Source organism: Callorhinchus milii, unplaced genomic scaffold (assembly GCF_018977255.1).
Source record: "Callorhinchus milii isolate IMCB2004 unplaced genomic scaffold, IMCB_Cmil_1.0 Scaffold1, whole genome shotgun sequence".
NCBI lineage: Eukaryota > Metazoa > Chordata > Chondrichthyes > Chimaeriformes > Callorhinchidae > Callorhinchus > Callorhinchus milii.
In genome coordinates this window covers 80,882,651-80,902,164 of record NW_024704742.1, presented here as the reverse complement: position 1 = coordinate 80,902,164, position 19,514 = coordinate 80,882,651, and the positions used below count along the sequence as shown (strand labels likewise).

The window sequence follows — 19,514 nt, the reverse complement described above, 5'->3', positions numbered from 1 at the left end:
AAGGAGGCCATTCGGCCCATCGAGTCTGTGCCGGCTCTTCGACAGAGCAACTGACTTTTATTAACCCCACTCACCAGCTTTCTCCCCATAACCCTGCAAACCTGTCTTCTCCAGATACCTATCCAGTTCTCTCTTAAAAGCTGTTATCGAATCGGACTTCACTGCCCTTTCAGGCAGATCATTACAAATTCTAACAACTCACTGAGTGTAAAAAAAAATTCTAACCTCCCCTCTGCTTCTTTTGGTAGATATCTTAAGACTATGACCACGAGTCACAGACACACCTACCAGCGGAAACAGCTTTTCCCTTATCTAGCCTGTCGAAACCTTTCATGATCTTGAAGACCTCTATCAGGTCCCCGCGTAACCTTCTCTGCTCTAATGGGAAAAGTCCTAACTTTTCCAGCCTGTCCTCATAGCTAAGCTTCCCCATTCCTGGTATCAGGAATGAAGCTGGTAAGTGCACGAGGTAGTTTGTCACTGCAGTCAGTAAGTACACATGTCCTGACGGATCAAGACTCTGTTTCCTGTGACTCAATAGATAAGTGCAGGAGTAATGAAGGATAAAGTAGCGGTGTTACAAGTTAGGAGAGGATTAGTACAACTAGTGCAAAGAAATGTGAGTGGTTTTGATAGAAAACTGAATGGGATTCGGTTGCAGGTACTTCTTAGGTGATTGTACGATTTATAAAGATAACTTATGTGAGTTTTACTGTACAACAATTTTACAATTATATGGCATGTTTCATGTTTGGAGAGCAGTTGTTGCAGTTATATCTGAAACTACAGACAACACTACAAGTCGTCTATTCCTAAATGTTTTTCTTCTTCATTCCGACAGGTGTATTTGCCTTCGGCTTGTTTGCTACCGACATATTTGTGAACGCAGGCCAAGTGGTCACAGGAAGCCTGACACCGTACTTCATTACTGTTTGCAAACCCAATTACACAGGATCTGACTGCCGTTCCCACACTCGCTTCATAACTGGTGAAACCATTTGCACTGGGGATCCTGATGTTGTTGCATTGGCTCGACGATCCTTTCCATCCAAGGATGCGGCGTTGAGCGTGTACTCTGCTCTGTATGCGACGGTAGGTGCTCTGTTTCACCATAACAGGGCTCAAATATACAAAGCCACCTTCTCACTAATTAACCCACATTGCTATGCCATCATAGCCTTTTGGCTGTGCTTCTCACATCAGGTCACTCTTTAGGATCACAAGATTAGTTTGGATGAAGCGTATGTTTCGGCCCATCTGATCGTATCCCTCCAGAAAACCCACCAGACCATCGTATCATCTCAGCTTCAAGCTGCTTTTTTAAATGAATTAAATATCCTGGTTTTAACTACCCTTACTCACAACCTGTTCCATTCGAGAATTATCCCCCGGGTAAAGGAAAACTTCCTGGTGTCTCCTGAAATTATCTCTTGCAACTGTAGGTTGCACCAAGACAGTAGAATAAGCAGGCATAGTTTTAAAGCAGTGCTGCATTTATTTATGGAATATATCAAGAAATATTCAATCAAGAAATTTATTTTGTTGGCCGACCATAAAGACGGTGGGAGCTGAAGGGCGTGAGGAGAGGAAAGATGGAAGAAGAGAGAGGTTGAAAATGTTGCCCACCGTTGTGGGTGAGAAGATGGGAGGTGGGAGCCGGTGCTTGTTGAGCAAAAGGAGCAACTGTGTCGGGAGGGTTGTAGGAAGTTGCAGAGTTTAAATGGGGTGAGATCATAGGGGGAACTTGAACGCTGAAACATAAGAAAATTAACAAGGTTCTAACATAACTGACATAACTGAGGGCCCCAAGTGCAGTGTAACACTTCATCAAATAACTCATGAAATAGAAAAAGGTTCCAGAGTGAGGATGAGCTCAGAGTGGCAGGTAAAGTAAGGTAAACAACAACTTGTATCAGAGGGAAGTGTGGTGTAAGTGGCGGAATAACAGAGTATAATACATTGAGTGTGATGTAAGGAAAGATATCAGTATACAATAATGCTGAATTCGGTGTAGCTGCAACAGCAACGACAAGATTACATTTGTACAGCACCTTTCACATCGAGAGGATGTCCCAAGGAGCTGGACAGTGAACAGCATTTCAAACCCGACCAGGGTTCAGGGGGGGAGAAGGGAGGGGAGGGGAAGGGGGGTGGCCGATGGCATGGTCGAAGAGGAGGGTTTTGAGGCGGGACTTGAGGGAGGCTAAGGAGGGGACGAGGAGGAGTGATTGGGGGATGGAATTCCAGAGGTTGGGGGCAGAGTGGCTGAAGGCTCTCCCGCCAATGATGGGGCTGGTGGGTCGGGACGTGGAGCAGGCCAGAGCCGGTTGTGCGGAGGAAACGGGCGGGTTGATAGGGGGTTAGGAGGTCGCAGAGCTGCAATACATTTGAAACAGTCTTTTCCTAAGTTTGCGCTACTTAAACAAAAGTAGCAGAATCAGGAGTGGGGGACGTGGTGGCGGGAATGCCGGGAACAAATTACAGAAAGTTCTACACATTCATCACATTGTTGTTTTCACTGTTAGACATTTACTCCCCGCAGCATTGGCAACACCAGAGGTCAATCCAGTGGAGGAAGTGATCCAAGAGGGATAAGACTCTCCTTTCACACTGTGGTCCGTCTATGAATGGCAAACCTACAGAGTAAAAAGGTAGCAGAGGACAATAAAGAGGGATGACAGGAATTAATGGAAAATATTAGTTTCCACATATTTTATTGGATTTCAAAATCCTCACAGCAGTGTATAACTTCTACAGCTTGGTGGAATAATATTACCAAAGTCTTGTCTCAGCTAATTATTTCATTTATTCATCATTCAGAGGCATGTCACGTGGTAGAGAATATATTGTTTCATATTAAATGGAAACACAGCAATATTTAATATTTAACACGCATCCTGGAGGCAGTGCAGAGAAACTCATGTTTCTCCTTTTTGCATTCTACATTAATAAACCCCAGTTAGAATCACACTCAGAATTAAACACAAGCATGTTATTGGAACGTCAGGCAGTATAAGATTGATTTTGCTGCTCATGACCGTGGTTTAAATGAATGTTTGACATTTAATGAAATGGTTTTGATTTGGTTGTGAAACAATTACTGTTTTAAACCTTACTTTTCATGAAGTCATTTCCTTCTCATGCCCTCACTTGATGAGTGATGCCTGTCTTACTGTAGACTTTGGGAGACAATCCAATGTTTCTATACAGTAAATAGGTGTAACCTTGAGGACAAATTGCATCCTTCAGTGAATCAATTGGATCAAGATAAACCCAACTGATAATCTCGCTTCATCTCACTGTGCTGCAATGACATGATTAACGCTAAAAGAGCACAGAAGAGCCATTGATAAAATGATGTCTGTATTTGAAAATAATTAGACTAAAATATATCTTGGAGATGGATTAATAAACAAATTGCAGTTTAAGGTTTTACTTTAATATTTATGATGTGGACTTAAACAAGTTTCTTTCTATGAGGTTAAACTCCACATCCTTGCTGTCCTCATGAACATGTCATGGACTTCCTGCATTTTCAGACGTCTCCAAACATCACTGTTAGCGAATTAGTAAATATAACAGATCAAAATTCTGGTGTTACATCAGCATTGCAAAATGTTTGAATGTATTGGAGGCTGTTCTTTGGTGTTGACTTATGCACACTCCAGAAACGAGTATTCATGTGGTGAACCGGGGTTGCCTTAATATTCCCATGTTAAAAAAAAATCACACTCTTTACTTAAAAAATCATCAGTGCCTTCCAGGTAAAAACACTGGAATTTCAATCCTTAGATCCCTTGGGGCAGAGTTCATATTTATACTTCAAAGATGCTCACACTAACAATTTTCAGAAGCTCTGTTGGGAAATGATCAAACTGTATGTGCTTAGTGCCCGCTAGCGGTCAACTTGTGTTTGTTTCTTAATATGAATGCAAAGTTCACTTCTTATTGTACGACTGTACTTTTCACTGGATCACAATATTTGAGTAAAAGATCCAAACAAAAGATGAACAGTGTATTTGTAGAATAATATCTGCTATCCTTTATATCCACCTTACAATTAGAGTAAGTGAGTGTTCCAAAGGAGGATTATTGAGTCTCAGATAATAATAATAAATAATAATCCTTGCATTTAATATAGCGCCTTATCACGTTGTTGAGATGTCTCAAAGCGCTTCACAGAATATCCTGCAAAGTGGATTGACTGTGCCTTTTGTGGGTGAAACCCGACAGCCCGTTGTGCAGAGCAATGATCTGGACCAAAGAAAAAGTGTGGAAATATTTGCCAAACATTGCGGGGCATTTGACAAATTTTGCGGAGAATTGGGGAGAAATTTTCCAGTTAATTGTGGAGGATTGATTGATGCTACGGAGAGACGCATTTTGTGAAACAACTCAGATTAAAACTATAGGCATATATTTCCTGAACATGTAGCTATGTTTAAAATAATAAAAATGTTAATTTGAATAGTACAGCACTTACCAAGAATTGGTCGCAGGAGCCCAGTTTAGGCCTCGGACGCCGGGCAAAGTCGATTTCAACACTCCCCCTGCCGCGCATGGGGAACCAGAGCTGCTCCACCCACGGTAGCAGCGTCGAGCAAACAGCGCGAGAGGTACAGGGCCTAGCACACTGTGGACAGGTTAGTAGTGGAGGGGGTGTTTTTTCCGTGGAAAAACTGCAGCCGCACTTTTCTGTTGGTCCAGTGAATGACCAACAAACAACCATAGAGTGAGTGACGAATAGCCAGATCAGGGTTCCACGAACCTCCCTAATGTTGCTTGCATATTGCCATGTTATTTATTTCTTACAGGACACATGTCCATCCAGTTAATTTCTGATGTGTCTCTGTTCTGTTTCAGATGTACATCACAAGCACAATAAAGACTAAAAGCAGCAGGTTAGCAAAGCCGGTCCTGTGCTTGGGAGCACTCTGTGCTGCCTTTTTAACAGGACTAAACCGCGTCTCTGAGTACCGGAACCACTGCTCTGATGTGATTGCAGGCTTTGTCCTGGGCACCACAGTAGCTCTGTTTTTGGTAAGTCTGTTGCAACTTAAGTGTGACGCGACTTGGATCTAGTCTGTCAAAGATTAAAGAAACACAGGTCAATTAGATCAAATAATTTAAATTGCAAGTACAAACATCAAAATTTTAGGAGCAGAAAAATGTATTTACTGTCCCCTTTCAGATTCTCAGACGCCTTGACCTGCCTTCTCCATGTCCCTTATGAGCTCTACAGCCTTTGGCTTCACCATTGAGCTGCAATCTCAATCTAAATATAGGCAGATGGTAGATCGGTTTAACATCCTATCCTAAAGGCAGCATCTCTGAGAATGCAGTGCTGTCTAGTAATGCACTGGATTGTCAGCCTAGACTGTGAGACCTTGTGCACCTGCCTCCCATGTTCAAGCACAGTAGCTCCAACATCAATAACTTCAAGACCCTCCTCTTCGATCGTGCCTTTGGTCACCCTTTTACCCCTACCATCCCCGCCCTGCACCCCACCTGACGCCAACCACCAGCTCAGGTGCGAATCCCTGACTGTCCAGTGCTTTGGGACGACTTCCAGACATGAAAGGCGCTATACAAATGTTAAGTTTGTTGTTGTTGTTATATAGTGCCATTCATGCAGGGCAGAGTCTCAGAGCGCTGGGGAGGGAAGAGGTGACCTTAAACAGAGTCAAAGAGGAAGGCCTTCATTCGTCACTTAAAAGAAGGAAAAGTGAGGGCAAGGCAGAGGGATTGGGGGAGAGAGTTCTAAAGCTTTGGGGTGAAGCAGCTGAAAGCATGGCTGCTGATGGTCGAGTAGAGGGCCGAGCAGGAGGCCAGACAGCCGAGCAGAGACAGCGGCTAGTGGAATGGGGGACACAATTAATTATAATAATAATTATAATAATCTTTGCATTTAGTCTAGCACATTTCACAAGATATACTGTATAAAGTCATTAATCATTATGACTTGCAAGGGTCCTTCTTAGGAAAATGATTGCCTCTTCCTTCCTTCCTCCCCACCCCTCACTTGCAATCAAAATATTTTTAGTCCAATGCTATCATAAATGTCCCATTTGTGCCAGGGAATATGTGTTGTTCACAACTTCAAAGGATTGCAGACCACCGCGCCTAAACCTAAACCTGAAGACCCCCATGGACTACCATTGATGACATTCCCTCGGGTGGAAAGCCCACTTGAAACGTTGAGTGCTCAGGTAAGCCACTGAATCTCACCTCCACTTTGTGGTCCTGTATTAACACTGCAAAGATGCCTTTATTCTTGATGTCCAAGCACTTACATACAAACTCTATACAGCTGAGTAACAGTTAAGACAACTAGAAATTCTCACAACACTAAATATGATCACATAGAAACTTTAGCACATAAGCAGACCATTCAGCCCACCATGTCTGTGAGTGTGGGTACTCCTTGCTCTAACGTTATCAAAGGCTTGATTGCCCATTAAGAGAGAAGTCCCATAAAGGGCCAAACTGAAAGTTTTGTCCAACATCTGATCTTTATTGGGTTTAAAAATGAATGATTTCAGGTAGACTTCAGCTGAAAGTGAGTTACCCTGATAGCGCAGTAACTAAAATCTGGGTATCTGAATGATACTGACTGGCTTGAGACTGATATTGAATAATATCCAGTGTGAGCGATATCTATTAATAACCAGGTGAGAGATTTCTATTGACATCAACCATTGATACCCTGTGTGAGACATAACAAAAACAACAGCAGCAACTTGCACTTTGCATTTGTGTCACATTTTTGAATTCAAGATTTGGTAAATTCTTAAGGGCAACCTTAATTTCATAGCTGGATTGTTGTAAGTTTGTATTATAAACTTCAGGCACCCGACTTCAAAGTTAAGACTGAATACAACAATTTGCCAAATTCTGTACGCTCTGAAATACCATGTGAATGAAGTAAATTCAGACCCAGGTGAACATTTTCCAAAATCAATATGCAAATTTATTTACTTAAGTTTTATTATTATTATGGAGGTCTCTGAGTTCACCTTAAAAATAGTAGACTGTTTTACCCCCTCAATTCCTAATTCAATTCATGGTTTTTAATTTTTTTCACGAGAAAATTAAAATAAAGTAAAAACTTAAAAGGAAAGGCCCCAAAGTGTTGCACGCTTTATACTATGTTTTCCTTTTTCCTACCTTGCTATGTTAGGGTTTATTACTTCACTGTCTGTCGGCAATGCTGAACCTATTGAGTTGGCCATCGAGCCTGTTCCACCGTTTAATTAGATCATGGCTGATCTGTACCTCAACTAATCTTTTAAATTCCAATTTCCCACTTTCTCCCCATATCCCTTAATACCCTGACCTACCAAAAATCTATCAACCACACTCTTGAAGGTGTGGATGGATCCAGCATCCACGGCCTTTTCAAGGTGAGAATTCCAGATTTCTACCACCCTTTGAGCGAAAAAATGCTTCCCGATTTCACTCTTAAAATCGTAAAAATCACTCCTTACCCTCTACCAACCCGCCCATTCCCTCTGCTCAGCTGGCTCTGGCCTGCTTCACATCCCGCGACCCACCCGCCCCACCATTGGTGGGAGAGCCTTCAGCCACTCTGCCCCCAACCTCTGGAACTCCATCCCCCAATCACTCCACCTCGCCCCCTCCTTAGGCTCCTTCAAGTCCTGCCTCAAGACCCTCCTCTTCAACCATGCCATTGGTCACCCCCCTTCCCCTCCCCTCCCTTCTCCCCCCTGACCCCAGCTCGGGTCTGAAATGTTGTACTCTTTCCAGCGCCTTGGGACGTCCTCCCAACATGAAAAGCACCATACAAATGTAATCTTGTTGTTGCTAAATGGCCTGGTTCTAGTTTTAAGACTATGCCCCTCATTTCGGATTCCCCCCACAAGAGGAAATTGCTTCTCTGTATCTACCCTATCAAATCCCTTTATTATCTTAAATACCTCAATCAAATCACCCCTGAACTTTCTAAACTCAAGGGAATACAATCTAAGTTTACGCAGCCTTTCCTCGTAACAACCCTTTTAGGCCTGGTAACATTCTGGTGAACCTGCGGTGCACCCCCTCCAGAGCCCATATATTTTTCTTCAGGTGTGGTGCCCAAAACTGAACGCAGTCTCCAGATGGGGTCTGACTAACGCTCTCTACGGCTGAAGCATCATTTCTTCCCCTTTGTATTCCAGACCTCTTGAGATAAAGGCAAACATTCCATTCACCTTTTTGATTACTTTTGCACCCGGGAACTAGTTTTTAGTGATTTGTGGATATGGGCACCCAAATCCCTTTGCTCCTCCACAGTTCTTAACTTCACCCCATTAAGAAAATATTCTGCTTTATTTTTTTTGTCCATAGTGGGTAACTTCACACTTCCCTACATTGAGCTCCCATCTGCCACAGCTTTTCCCACTCACTTAATCTGTCCAAGTCCCTTTGTAACGTCCTACTCCCATCTAAATAATAATAATCCTTGCATTTGATATAGCGCTTTTCACGTCGGGAGGACGTCCCAAAGCGCTTCACAGAACACACTGTAAAGTGAATTGACTGTATATTTGTGGGCGAACGCGGCAGCCAATTGCGCACAGCAATGTCCCACAAACAGTCGTAGATTGAAAATGACCAATTTATTATTGTTTTGTTTTGGAGGGATTATTATTAGATCTACACAACTTACTGAGCCTCCTAGCTTAGTGTTGTCTGCAAACTTGGATATAAAACTTTCTATTCCTTCATCCAAGTCATTTATATATGGCGAATAGCTGAGGTCCCAGTACAGACCCCTGGGGTCACCACTTGTCACATCTACTAATCAGAGAATGGTCCCTTTATCCCTACTCTCTGATTCCTGTCTCCCAACTAATTACCAAGCAACACCATAAGGTTACCATCGACTTGATGCACTTCCATTTTCGTTTATAATCTTTTGTTTGGAATGTTATTAAATGCCTTCTGAAAATCCTTATAACCAATATCCATAGATACCCTTTTATCCACCATTTTAGTGACCTCCTCAAAAAATTCAACAAGATTAGTCAGACATGACCTATCCTTCGCAAACCCATGCTGATTCTCTTTGACTAGCTCATACCTGTCCAAGTGTTCAGTCACTCCCTGTTCATCGTCCCTGACGATGGATTCCAGTATTTTCCCTACAACCAACGTTAAGCTGACAGGTCTGTAGTTTCCTGGTTGCTGTCTCCCTCTCTTCTTAAATAAAGGGGTGACATTCGCAATTTTCCAAGCTAAGGGCATAATTCCCGAATCTAGTGAGATTTGGAAAATTATTACGAATGCATCCGCAATTTCCTCTCCTAATTCGTCTCATAATTCCTTTAACAGGTGGAAACAATCAGGTCTTGGAGATTTGTCTATCTTGAGTCTGATTATTTTCTCCATTTCCTTTTTTTATTTATATAAATTTTATTAAGCATTTCTCTTTGACTTGTCCTCATCCTCTACTGTAAAAATAATAGCGAATATTAATTAACAAGTCGGCCATTTCCTTATTTTCCGTTATAGTCTCACCTACATCTGTCTTTAACCCACGTTCCCCTTGACCATTCATTCTCTTTCTTTTGGTATATTTATAAAAGCTTTTGCTATTGGATTTAATATCCCTTGCAAGTTTTTTTTCAGACTCCCTTTTTGCTCCTCTTATTACTTTCTTTGTATTCCTTTGATGCCTTTTGCAGTTCTCCCAGTTCTCTGCATTCCCACTTTTTCTTGCATTTGAGTAAGCCTTTTCTTTTAGCTTGATACAGTCTCTAACCTCTTTTGTCCACTATGGTTGCTTAACTACACTATTGGAGCTTTTGCATTTTAGGACTATGTACTTGTTCTGTATTGTATCAAATACTTTTTTGAATACTTTGCATTGTTCATCTGCAGGTTTACTCACTAACAATTCAGCCCAGTTTACCTTGGTCAATATATTTCTCATCCCATTGAAATTTGCCTGACTTAAATTTAAAACCTTAGTTTGGGACTCTCCCTTCTCCCTCTCAAATCTAATATATGATCACTATTTGCAAGATGTTCTCTTACTGTTGGATTGTTAACTCGTTCTGGCTCATTACTCATCAAATGCAGTATGGCTTATTCCCTTGTTGGTTCTAAAACATATTGTTCCAAAAAGCTGTCCTGAATACAGTCTAGAAATGTGTTGCCTTTACTACCTGAGGTTCTTCTAGTTCCTTAGTCCCAGCCCTGTTCATGTGCAGCCCATCCCAGCAGTACAGCTCATTCCTGTCCCAGTACTAGTGCCAGTGTCCCATGAAATGGATCACCTCCTTCTCACATCAAACTTTATCTCTGCCAATTTGCACGTGGCTTGGGTAGCAATCCGAAGATTACCATCTTCAAGGTCCTGTTTTCTACTCCTGACTTCACTCTCCGATCTCCCGCAGGCCCAGAAAAGACTCCCGCACTGAGCTCTCTCATTGGTTCTGTTTCTCCTTTACAAAGAGATCGAAACAAGTTCTCACCTGCACCTCCTTCCCCCTCTGCACCAAATTCCCACTCTCACCTAATTCTCTAACAGAATTCTCATTCTGTTCCACCTCATTTAGTTCCTTCTTCACTTTGCTGGGCTCTCTGCAAATCTATATCAGTGTCGTCCAGTAAACAACATTGAGGGCAGAAGCCAATTCATTTGGATTTGGGTTAAATTTGTACGATGAGGAGAATTTTCATACGGGATAACTGGGAGTACGATTCTACATTTCTTTCCAGCAGCAATGGTTGAGAAATCCCTTTACGTCCACATGAGGCAGACCAAACCTAAAGTTATACATTTACTTGAAATGCCATTCACGTTGCAGTCAATTCCCACCAAGCATAAGTTATACAGCGGTGACAGCTGTATTTGCTGTGAATGACTCCTTGCTTCTCTTCGAACAACTGTGCCTTTTATGCTTTAGACTCAATTCATGAAGCTTTAGTGGATCCACACTCTCGTATTTCCCTGCAGATGTATAACAAAGCTACTGTGAATATGTTACGCTGATTGACATTGTTTGGATTTTGCTAAGCCCAGTGCTGTGGTACCGGTGTATTGTGTTGTTGCCAGTTTGCAGAACGTTGCCGATCACAGACGGAGGCGTGAACGGCTCTGAGTGGAATTTGAACATAATTGTTGATCGATCTGCCATAATTGAACTGGCAAACCTTGAACCTCCTGGTGTTGATTCACAAACAGTATAAGTACCATGCTATGTTCATGCTGATTACAGTTTTTTCACAACATGGCTCTTCTTTCCTTAATGCCTGCATGACAGCAAAGTGGGAGACGTCGTCAAACCCCCCGAGAGAGGGTGTTTCGTCCCAGGGTAATATTTCAGGACCAGACAGACACCCAACTCACCAGGAGGTACACACTCAATCACCGTGCAAGGATGGACCTCGCTCACGAGCTAAAGGGGGATGATGAGTCTAACACTGTCACAGCTTGAGCTGCCTCTGCTCCCTCTGTTACTCCTAGGTGCATGGTTTCCTCCAGTCGCCCACGTTAATCTGGCAATAGTGTAACATTCATGTCGCATTTTTATTTCTCCACTTCAGGTCGTCCCAGTTTAGTTGATGTTTGTGGTGGACCTCTTTTTTTTGGTGTTTGTGTTCATTTGTTTCTGCTCAGAACTGCCTCTCGATTCCCCTTCGAGTGTCCCCAGACAACACTAGACAAGGAAGCGGCAATCCACAAATGTGCATTGTCCATGCTTTAAAACTTTGTTTCATTCGTGCTTTACTAGCATCGCCTTATTTTTTTGTGTACTGTTTTGTTTGTAACATGCCAGAAGGGCCCTGTTATAAACCATCACTGTTGAGGTAAAATTGGACAACACCTAAACATTATATGGGAAAATGGTTGATGTTCAGTGTTCACAGGGAATCTGCACTCTATGGTTTTCATGATGTCGCCCTCCCTCTGAATGTTGTGTTTCAGCACACTTTCCGATCTACAAATGTGCTTTATCTCTGCCAAAGGTTTAGTGAATAGTGTCTACCCAGTATTCAATTCAGCAAAGTTCCTGCAATTCAAAGTATACTGGAGCAATGTTGCAGTCAAGTTGCATTTAAAGCTCAGTGGTGTCACCATGGTTTTGTAAAATGATTTCTTACTGGGACTTTGGTGAATAAACATAGTGAAACCCAAACCCTGATCCACGCAAGACTCTGGACTGAGTGGAAGCTTCTAAACTCAACTGCAAGTACAACAATATACATTTATAAGGAACATTTCATATTGGGAGGATGTCTTAAAGCACTTCAGGCAACTGAGCTATGGGAAGGTGGGTGGGGGAGGCACTCAGGAGGTTGCGGGGGAAGGGGAAGATGACCCAATGAGTGATCTAGAAAAATAAGTCTTAACACAGGATTCGAAGGTGGGGAGAATGGCTGAAAGCTCACCCATTAGGTGGATCAGGTGGGAGCAGATCTGATTTTGCCGAGCAGAGGGAGCAAACTCAGTTCAGATTGCCAGCAAATCTATTGTAATTCTTTGCGCTACATTATTTTGGATTGATCATTTTAAAAAAGTAAACGTAGTTCAACAAGAGAAGTAGGCAGTATATTAGGCCAACACACTGTCTTTGAACCATTGGAAGTGAGACTTCAACCTGACCCAGACTGATGGGATGAAGGTCACTTCTCTCTGCTGGTGTAGGAATCCAATGTGAAATGAATTGGGGTAATCTAAAACACAATTTCTATACCACAAAACTTCCCAGAAATTGGCACTAATGTGGCGAACACCTTCAAAAGCTTAGCTAGTGTGGGAATGGAAATTCAAACAAATGCAGTGCAGGATGCTCAACAGAGAATAGGGGCCAAGGCACATTGCAGTGATGAAATACTGGAAATTGGAACTCTGTTATTTGTAGCCAACATGTTGGTGCTAAAAAATCACTAAAAATCATTTTACAGTAATTGCTGTGAAGCGCTTTGAGATGTCCTCCTGACGTGAAAGGTACTATATCAAATGTAAGAATAATTATTATTATCCTGCACCTTAAAAAACAAATAGGGGTGATAAATGTGATGTTTCTTATAATATTTAATGTTATCCCATTGAATCTGTTATGAAATGTCACATTTTTCCCATACGTATACGCAAAAGTTCTACACTAAAACCGTTCTTCTAAATGAGAAACACACATAAAAGTGAAAAATCAGGTAAGTGGTTAACCAACTCATCTTGCGTTTCATCGTTTTGACTTTTTCTTTTTCATATTTGAGGCAGGAACTTTTTCTGTTTCAGGTGATTAGGTCGCAGAGGTGACCTGCATGGCTACTTTCTTCTCCCAATGAAAACAGAGGGAGCGTGAGTGTGCATGGAATGACATGTTGCCCCAGTTGGGCAAGATGCATTATTTTTTACTTATCCCTCCCACCCACCCTGGCCCTTTTTGGAGTTCACATTAGTCCATGGGAGCATGTGCCAGGTTGACGTATGGGTAGAAATTCCCAGCAACCCAATGACAAATTCTCTTGGAAGTGCCTTCCCGTTCACCCGGTGGTGCGATGCTCAGTAGTTATAGCCTTCCTGCTCGTATTCCTTTCTTCCCCATTCCCCCATTACACAATAACCTGGGTAGCACTGGCTGAATGACAACATGCGAGATTATACTTATTCTTTAAAAATACACCTGGGACTGTGGGGTAAAATATTCAAGATATCCGAATCAATTCAATGTGATAAAATTGCCTATTACGCCATGACTATAAGCTGTTTGATAGTTATAGCCCAGTGATAATAAAATGCTCGAGCCTCACTTTTCTGATATAGAACAATGACCAGCACCCATTCCTTTGTGCCTTTGACTAGTTAGTCATTCTTTGTCTTTGAGATATCTGAAAGCGCTTCACAGGATAAAGTGTAAAGTCGATTGGCTGTATAATTTTGGGGGTGAAAAGCGGCAGACAGTCTGCGCTCAATTTTCTCCCACAAACAGCCGAGGAGTGAGTCAACAATTTTATTTGGTGGATTGTTGGCCAGAACACTGGGAGAAACTCTCTTCTCTTTTCGAATAGTGTCACGGGATCTTTAACGTCAACCTGAACAGGCAGACTGGACCTCTGTTTAACATTTTATCCGAAGGACAATGCAACACACGCCCTATATTGGAGTGTCAGATTAGACTATGTGATTCCAATCCCAATGAGAGCTTGAACCAACAACCTTCTGAACAGTTCCTGTACATTTCCAACTGATAAACTGCATAAAATGACAAAATGCATTTATTATTCTAATATTAACCTTAAGCTGCTAAAATCAATTAATAAATACATTTTGAATAAATCCAAATTATTTAAAAATAAATGTTTCCTTCCCTGCTGTGGCTTTCTTCACATCTTTCCTCTTGGTCACTGTTTGATTTGTACTTTTTTTTAACTACTAATTTCTAACCTGTTCTGTTTTTCTAACTATTTCTAATTTGAAGTTCATTGCCTTACTTTTGCTCTTCTTCCTTCCAGCTTCCACCCTCCGCTTTGGAAGGTGGGAACAACTTTTCTTTTCAGTGATTTATCACTAGCTCCAAATGGGCAGGACAGGCAGCCAACCAAAGAGGGGCGAGAGATGGATGATTGACAGGGCTGTGGAAAATAATTGCCGCCCTGTTAATCAATTGATGGACTGCCTGAGTCTAAGAGAGGAACTTATAAACATGCCTGTGGCACTCCAGGGGTTAAGAAAATGTCTACCTGGTTTGTCTTTGCTGGATTCTTTTCCTGAGCTCAGTTTGACACCTCGGCAAAAGTCTCACCTCTTCTCGTCCCACTTGTGTCTGATTTGCTTACATGTACTTGCATTGGTTGGAGCCGCTGGTGCTGGGGTTACTGATGACACACACCATGCAATTTACTGTGAAACCGCTTGATTTCATGTCGTTCGTCTTCTTAATAACTTGCTCGATTCTGTTGTCATTTTTGTTACAAACACCTGACCTGTCTGTTATTGTATTGTACAGTATACCGTGATCCCTTACCCATTCCCCACACCTACTCCCCCTTTACAGGCTGTTCGGTGCACTATATGTCTGAACAACTACAACCTTTTTTTCACCTGCACACTGCAACTGATGCATTCAATGGGGACTCTTGTCTGCTGGCAGTGTGATTGTCACTGTTAACAAACAATGCAATTGTACATTGGAGTTGCATCTCAGTTGTACACAACATTGAACTGACAATTGAAATTTAATTCATTTGGATTGTTTTTAAAAATCTAAAAACCAAAGCAAAGTGAGGTAAGAATTGGACTTAACTTGGATGTTGTTTTAATGCTTACAAATAATTACATTGAAATCCCAATGAAGTTGCATTATTTTGCAGTGTGTGTGTTATCCCCACGTCTGTGTTTTTGTTTTTGTGAATCATCTGTAATGTTCTTTACATGATCTCTTCTTTTGTCCTCTTACAGAACCACTCCGCATCAATGACAGAAGTGACCTGAAGAGAAAAACCTTTTCCGTTTAAAATAAAACACAAATTGGTACTTTTATAATAAGTGTTAAAACTGTGGAAAGAGCAACACAGGAACTTGTCTAGTTAGCATCAGATGTTTTGTACATTTTGTATGAGAAAGTGCTGTAGCTTACCTTGACTTTTTGCCTGTTTTGGTATGTCTCTCCCAGAATTAAAGCATTCCATGTAAAAGTTTCTGATTTCTAATGTAAATGCAGTTGGTGTTCCGTGGTATTTGTACAATAAAGTGCGTTGTCTGGTTTACATACACACAATAGGTGTTGAAATTCCATGCATCTTTTTTTAAATAAATATTAATGAGACAACTACCTAAAATGTGTTTTGGTCAACTACCTTGCTGAAGGATACTCAGTAAATAAAATATGATCAAGAAACTTGTCAGAGTGGGCTGAACAACAACAACAAAATTACATTTATATAGTTCCTTTCATGTTGGAAGCATGTTTCATGGAGCTGGACAGCACCCGAGCTGAACCTTTCTGCTTTCACCTTTGGGACCTGTATTCTTATTACAAGATTACAAGAAAAATTTGAATGAAGGAAGCCCTTTGGTAAATTTGATTAATGCTTCCAGAAAACATACTCTAGTGGCCTTCCACTGTAGCATCAAACTGTTTTTAAAGCCTCAATCACCCTTCCTCATAACCTCTTCTTGTCTTTAACAATCCTACGGAGAAATAAATACTTCCTGGTATCTGTTCTGAAATTGTCTTTTGCAACCCTAAACTTGTTTCCTGGTGTCTGCTGCGTTAGTGCATCCTAAGTGTCGGTCTGGGTTTACTTTCTCAATTGCATTTAAAACTTATATACTTCTACACGGTCCTTTCTTGGGTGCATTTTTTCAAGACTTGAGTCCAAGCTTGTCTAATTAGTGCTCATAGCTGATTTGTGTTCCAGCCTGAATTGATTGAATTTAAAATCTCTTGTATTTTAATTGCCAGATTCCTATGAAGGCAAGTACAATTCAGCACAAAATGATCACTTCATTCAAAGAGGCTGGAAGGATGAGTGGCAAGAGTGAGAAATGTAGCAGAGCAAGAGGCACTGATTGCAGTTGACTGTTTTGCACTGTTGTAGAGTGTTAATCAGTGCAGCTTTGATCTGCATCTACTTGTGCTAAACCAGACTTGGGAATGCTTGAAATGATAGTGAATTCCAGCCTGAAATTGTGTCCACTTACCAGTGCTAAATGCCCAGAATTAATTCTTTACATACAATGTGGCTTCAGTTACAGACAAAATTGCACAAAGAATAAAATGCATCTTATTACAGCTAAGATGGTATTACCTCCCTCACTGCAATTACCTACTATAATACCATTCCTCTGCTCTTTCCCCTATCCTTTAATATTCCACTTCCAGTGTAAGCGATTCTACTTCTTGTGGTTGGTGAGAGAAGGAGCTACTATTTGAGCACGGAGGAATAACACAGAACACATGTAGCTGAGTAATGTAGTAAATAACACTGAAGAGTTGGGGGAGAGGGGTTAAGCATTTGTCTGTAGCCATGTTGCAGTGCAAATTTGATTAAAAAATAGCCTGTAAAGTAGCACGTAACGATAATAAACTAAACAAAATGCAAAACACTGCAGATGCTGGAAATCTGAAAACAGAAACAGAAGTTGCTGGGAACACTCAGCAGGTCAGGCAGCATAGGGTCATGGACCTGAAATGTTGACTCACTTTCCTTTTTCCACAGCCTAACTTGCTGAATGTTCCCAGTGATTTCTGTTTTTGTTAATACACTTTAAATGTGTTCGTACTTAACAGAATGGGGAAAGGTCTCATTCAGACAAACTGCAGAAAAATTGGGAACATTTGTAAATTGGGAAGTTAGCACAAATTTGTGGGAGAATTGTGTACAAGGCCAGATATATCGTTAGTTGAAAACCGTAATTTCAACCATAATTCAAAATGATAACATAAGAAGGTTAAGTCTTTCTAGATTTTAGTTTTTAAGAAGGGTGACAAAATAAACCTGGCAACTACAGAAACATTAACGTGACTTCAAAACAGGAACACCATGTATCAGTCTGGATAATAGGAACAATTATGGAGTCAATCACCAGAAAGGAAGTGGAAGATTAGCTATAAAAAATAAGCTAATCATTTACAGTCAACACAGGTTCAGAAAGAGTAGGTCTTTATCAGACCAGAGCAATCACATAGACTTTTTTGAGGAGGTGATAGCCCAAATTAACTTTGGGAAGCAGATAACGTAGCATACTTCCAAAAGGTGTTTAACTAAGTACCACATCAAAATCTCCTCAATAAACAGTGGTTGCTGGATATCAAGGGTAAGATATGGACATTGAATCAGTAAGATCTGAAGGGAAAGTGTTTTCTTCACGTAGAGGGGAATCAATAATTGGAACAAATTGCAAGGACAGAAAATTGGAGCCAGGACACTAGACTTAATTAAAAAATAGCTGGAGGCAATGATGGTATGATCAGTGTTGTGGAGGGATGAGATTGAATATGCAAAGTATTCTACATCCAGACCAATCTCGTGATCTTGTGAATATTGCTAACAAACCCCACTGGCCTGTAATATTTTTTTCCTTGCTCCAGAAAACAGTCAATTCACTTTACAGTGTACTCTGTGAAGCACTTTTGAGACAGATCAAAGACACGATAAGGCACTATATCACTTAATCTCCCTTAACTCCTCAATCCCTCTCCCCACCGCCACCCAAGCCAACTCCATCTCATACGGCCTCTGGAAAAAAATATGCTCCCCTCCCTCTCAGCTGCCTTGGAACTCCTGAACTCCTTCCTCTCTGGGCGTCCTCCTGCAATGAACTATCCTCATCGGTTACCCTTCTCCACAGCTCCCTCTCCTCCACTCTTAATTCCCTCACTCCCCTCTCTTTCTGAACCGTCTCCTATTCATGTAAGTCACCCTGGTACACCAGCCACCTCTGCTCCCTTAAAGTTGACGTGCACTCCGCTGAGCAAACCTGGCTTAAATCAAACATAACTGTCCAGCAGCAGATCTGGCTGGACCATATCAAATTCTACTGCTCTGCTCTCACCTTTGCTAAATCGTCATTCCACTCCAAGACAATCTTGAATGCAAAGGACAACCCCAGGCTCCTCTTCATCACAAAATGGCTCCTTCAGCCACCCTCTCACGACTCACCCAGCCTCACCTCAAATGCCAAATGCGAGGGGATGCTGGACATCCTCAATTACAAACGGAGTTCCAGAGCCTCGGGGCATAGTGGCTGAAGGCACAGCCGCCGATGGTGGAGCGGAGGACTTGGGGGACAAGGAGGAGGCCAGACCCAGTGGAACGAAGGCAACAGGTACTGTTGTGAGGAGAGAGGAAGTCAGAGAGGTAGGGGGGTGCAGATGAGAGATGAGTGGAGGGATTTGAAGACAAGGGTGAGGATCTTGAAGCCAATCCTCTCTGGGACAGGCAGTCAGTGCAGTCTGGCAAGGATGAGGTAATTGGGAATCGGAGTTTGGTGCGGGTAAGAATGCAGGTGGCAGAGTTTTGTATGACCTGGATTTTATGGATGGTAGTGGAGGGGAGACCGGCAAGGAGGGCATTTGAATAGTCCAGCCGAGAGGTAACAAAGGCATGGACTAGGGTTTCAGTTGCTTTTGGAGTGAGGTATTGGCAAAGACAGGTGATGCGTCGGAGGTGGAAGAACACGGTGCTGGTGAGGGATTGGATGTGGGGGAAGAAGGATAATTGGGGGTCAAACCTGACACCTAGGTTGCATACGGGATTGGAGAGTTTTAGGTGGAGGTCGGGTAGGTGGAGGAGGTGAGAACCATGTGATTTTAGATCACGCCTATCTTTAAAAAACTCTCCCTGGACGCTTCTCTACTCCTTAACTACCGCCCCAACTCTAAACTCCCCTTCCTCTCCAACGTACTGGAATGAGTTGTTGTTTCTCAGATTCGCTCCTTCCTCTCCCGCCACTCCGTTCTCGAACCCCTCCAATTGGGTTTCCGTGCTGCCAACAACACAGAAACAGCCCTGGTCAAAGTGACAAATGACATTCTGTCCATCTGTGAGCAGGGCTC

The 19,514-nt window shown here is 42.0% G+C and overlaps 1 protein-coding gene across 3 annotated transcripts in view; it reads left to right on the top strand.

Moving 5' to 3' along the window:
• plppr1 (phospholipid phosphatase related 1) overlaps nucleotides 1-15,774 on the top strand; it is a 64,912-nt gene extending 49,138 nt beyond the window's left edge. For 2 of the 3 annotated variants that reach the window (XM_007892025.2, XM_007892026.2), the window contains 5 exons: nucleotides 842-1,092; nucleotides 4,864-5,040; nucleotides 6,078-6,209; nucleotides 14,467-14,488; nucleotides 15,413-15,774. In XM_007892025.2, coding sequence (XP_007890216.1) covers nucleotides 842-1,092; nucleotides 4,864-5,040; nucleotides 6,078-6,209; nucleotides 14,467-14,488; nucleotides 15,413-15,468 — 638 coding nt within the window. In that variant the 3' untranslated portion in view covers nucleotides 15,469-15,774. The remainder of the gene's footprint in view (nucleotides 1-841; nucleotides 1,093-4,863; nucleotides 5,041-6,077; nucleotides 6,210-14,466; nucleotides 14,489-15,412) is intronic. The other variant, XM_007892027.2, reaches the window with a different exon arrangement.
• The last annotated feature ends 3,740 nt before the right edge of the window (nucleotides 15,775-19,514 follow it).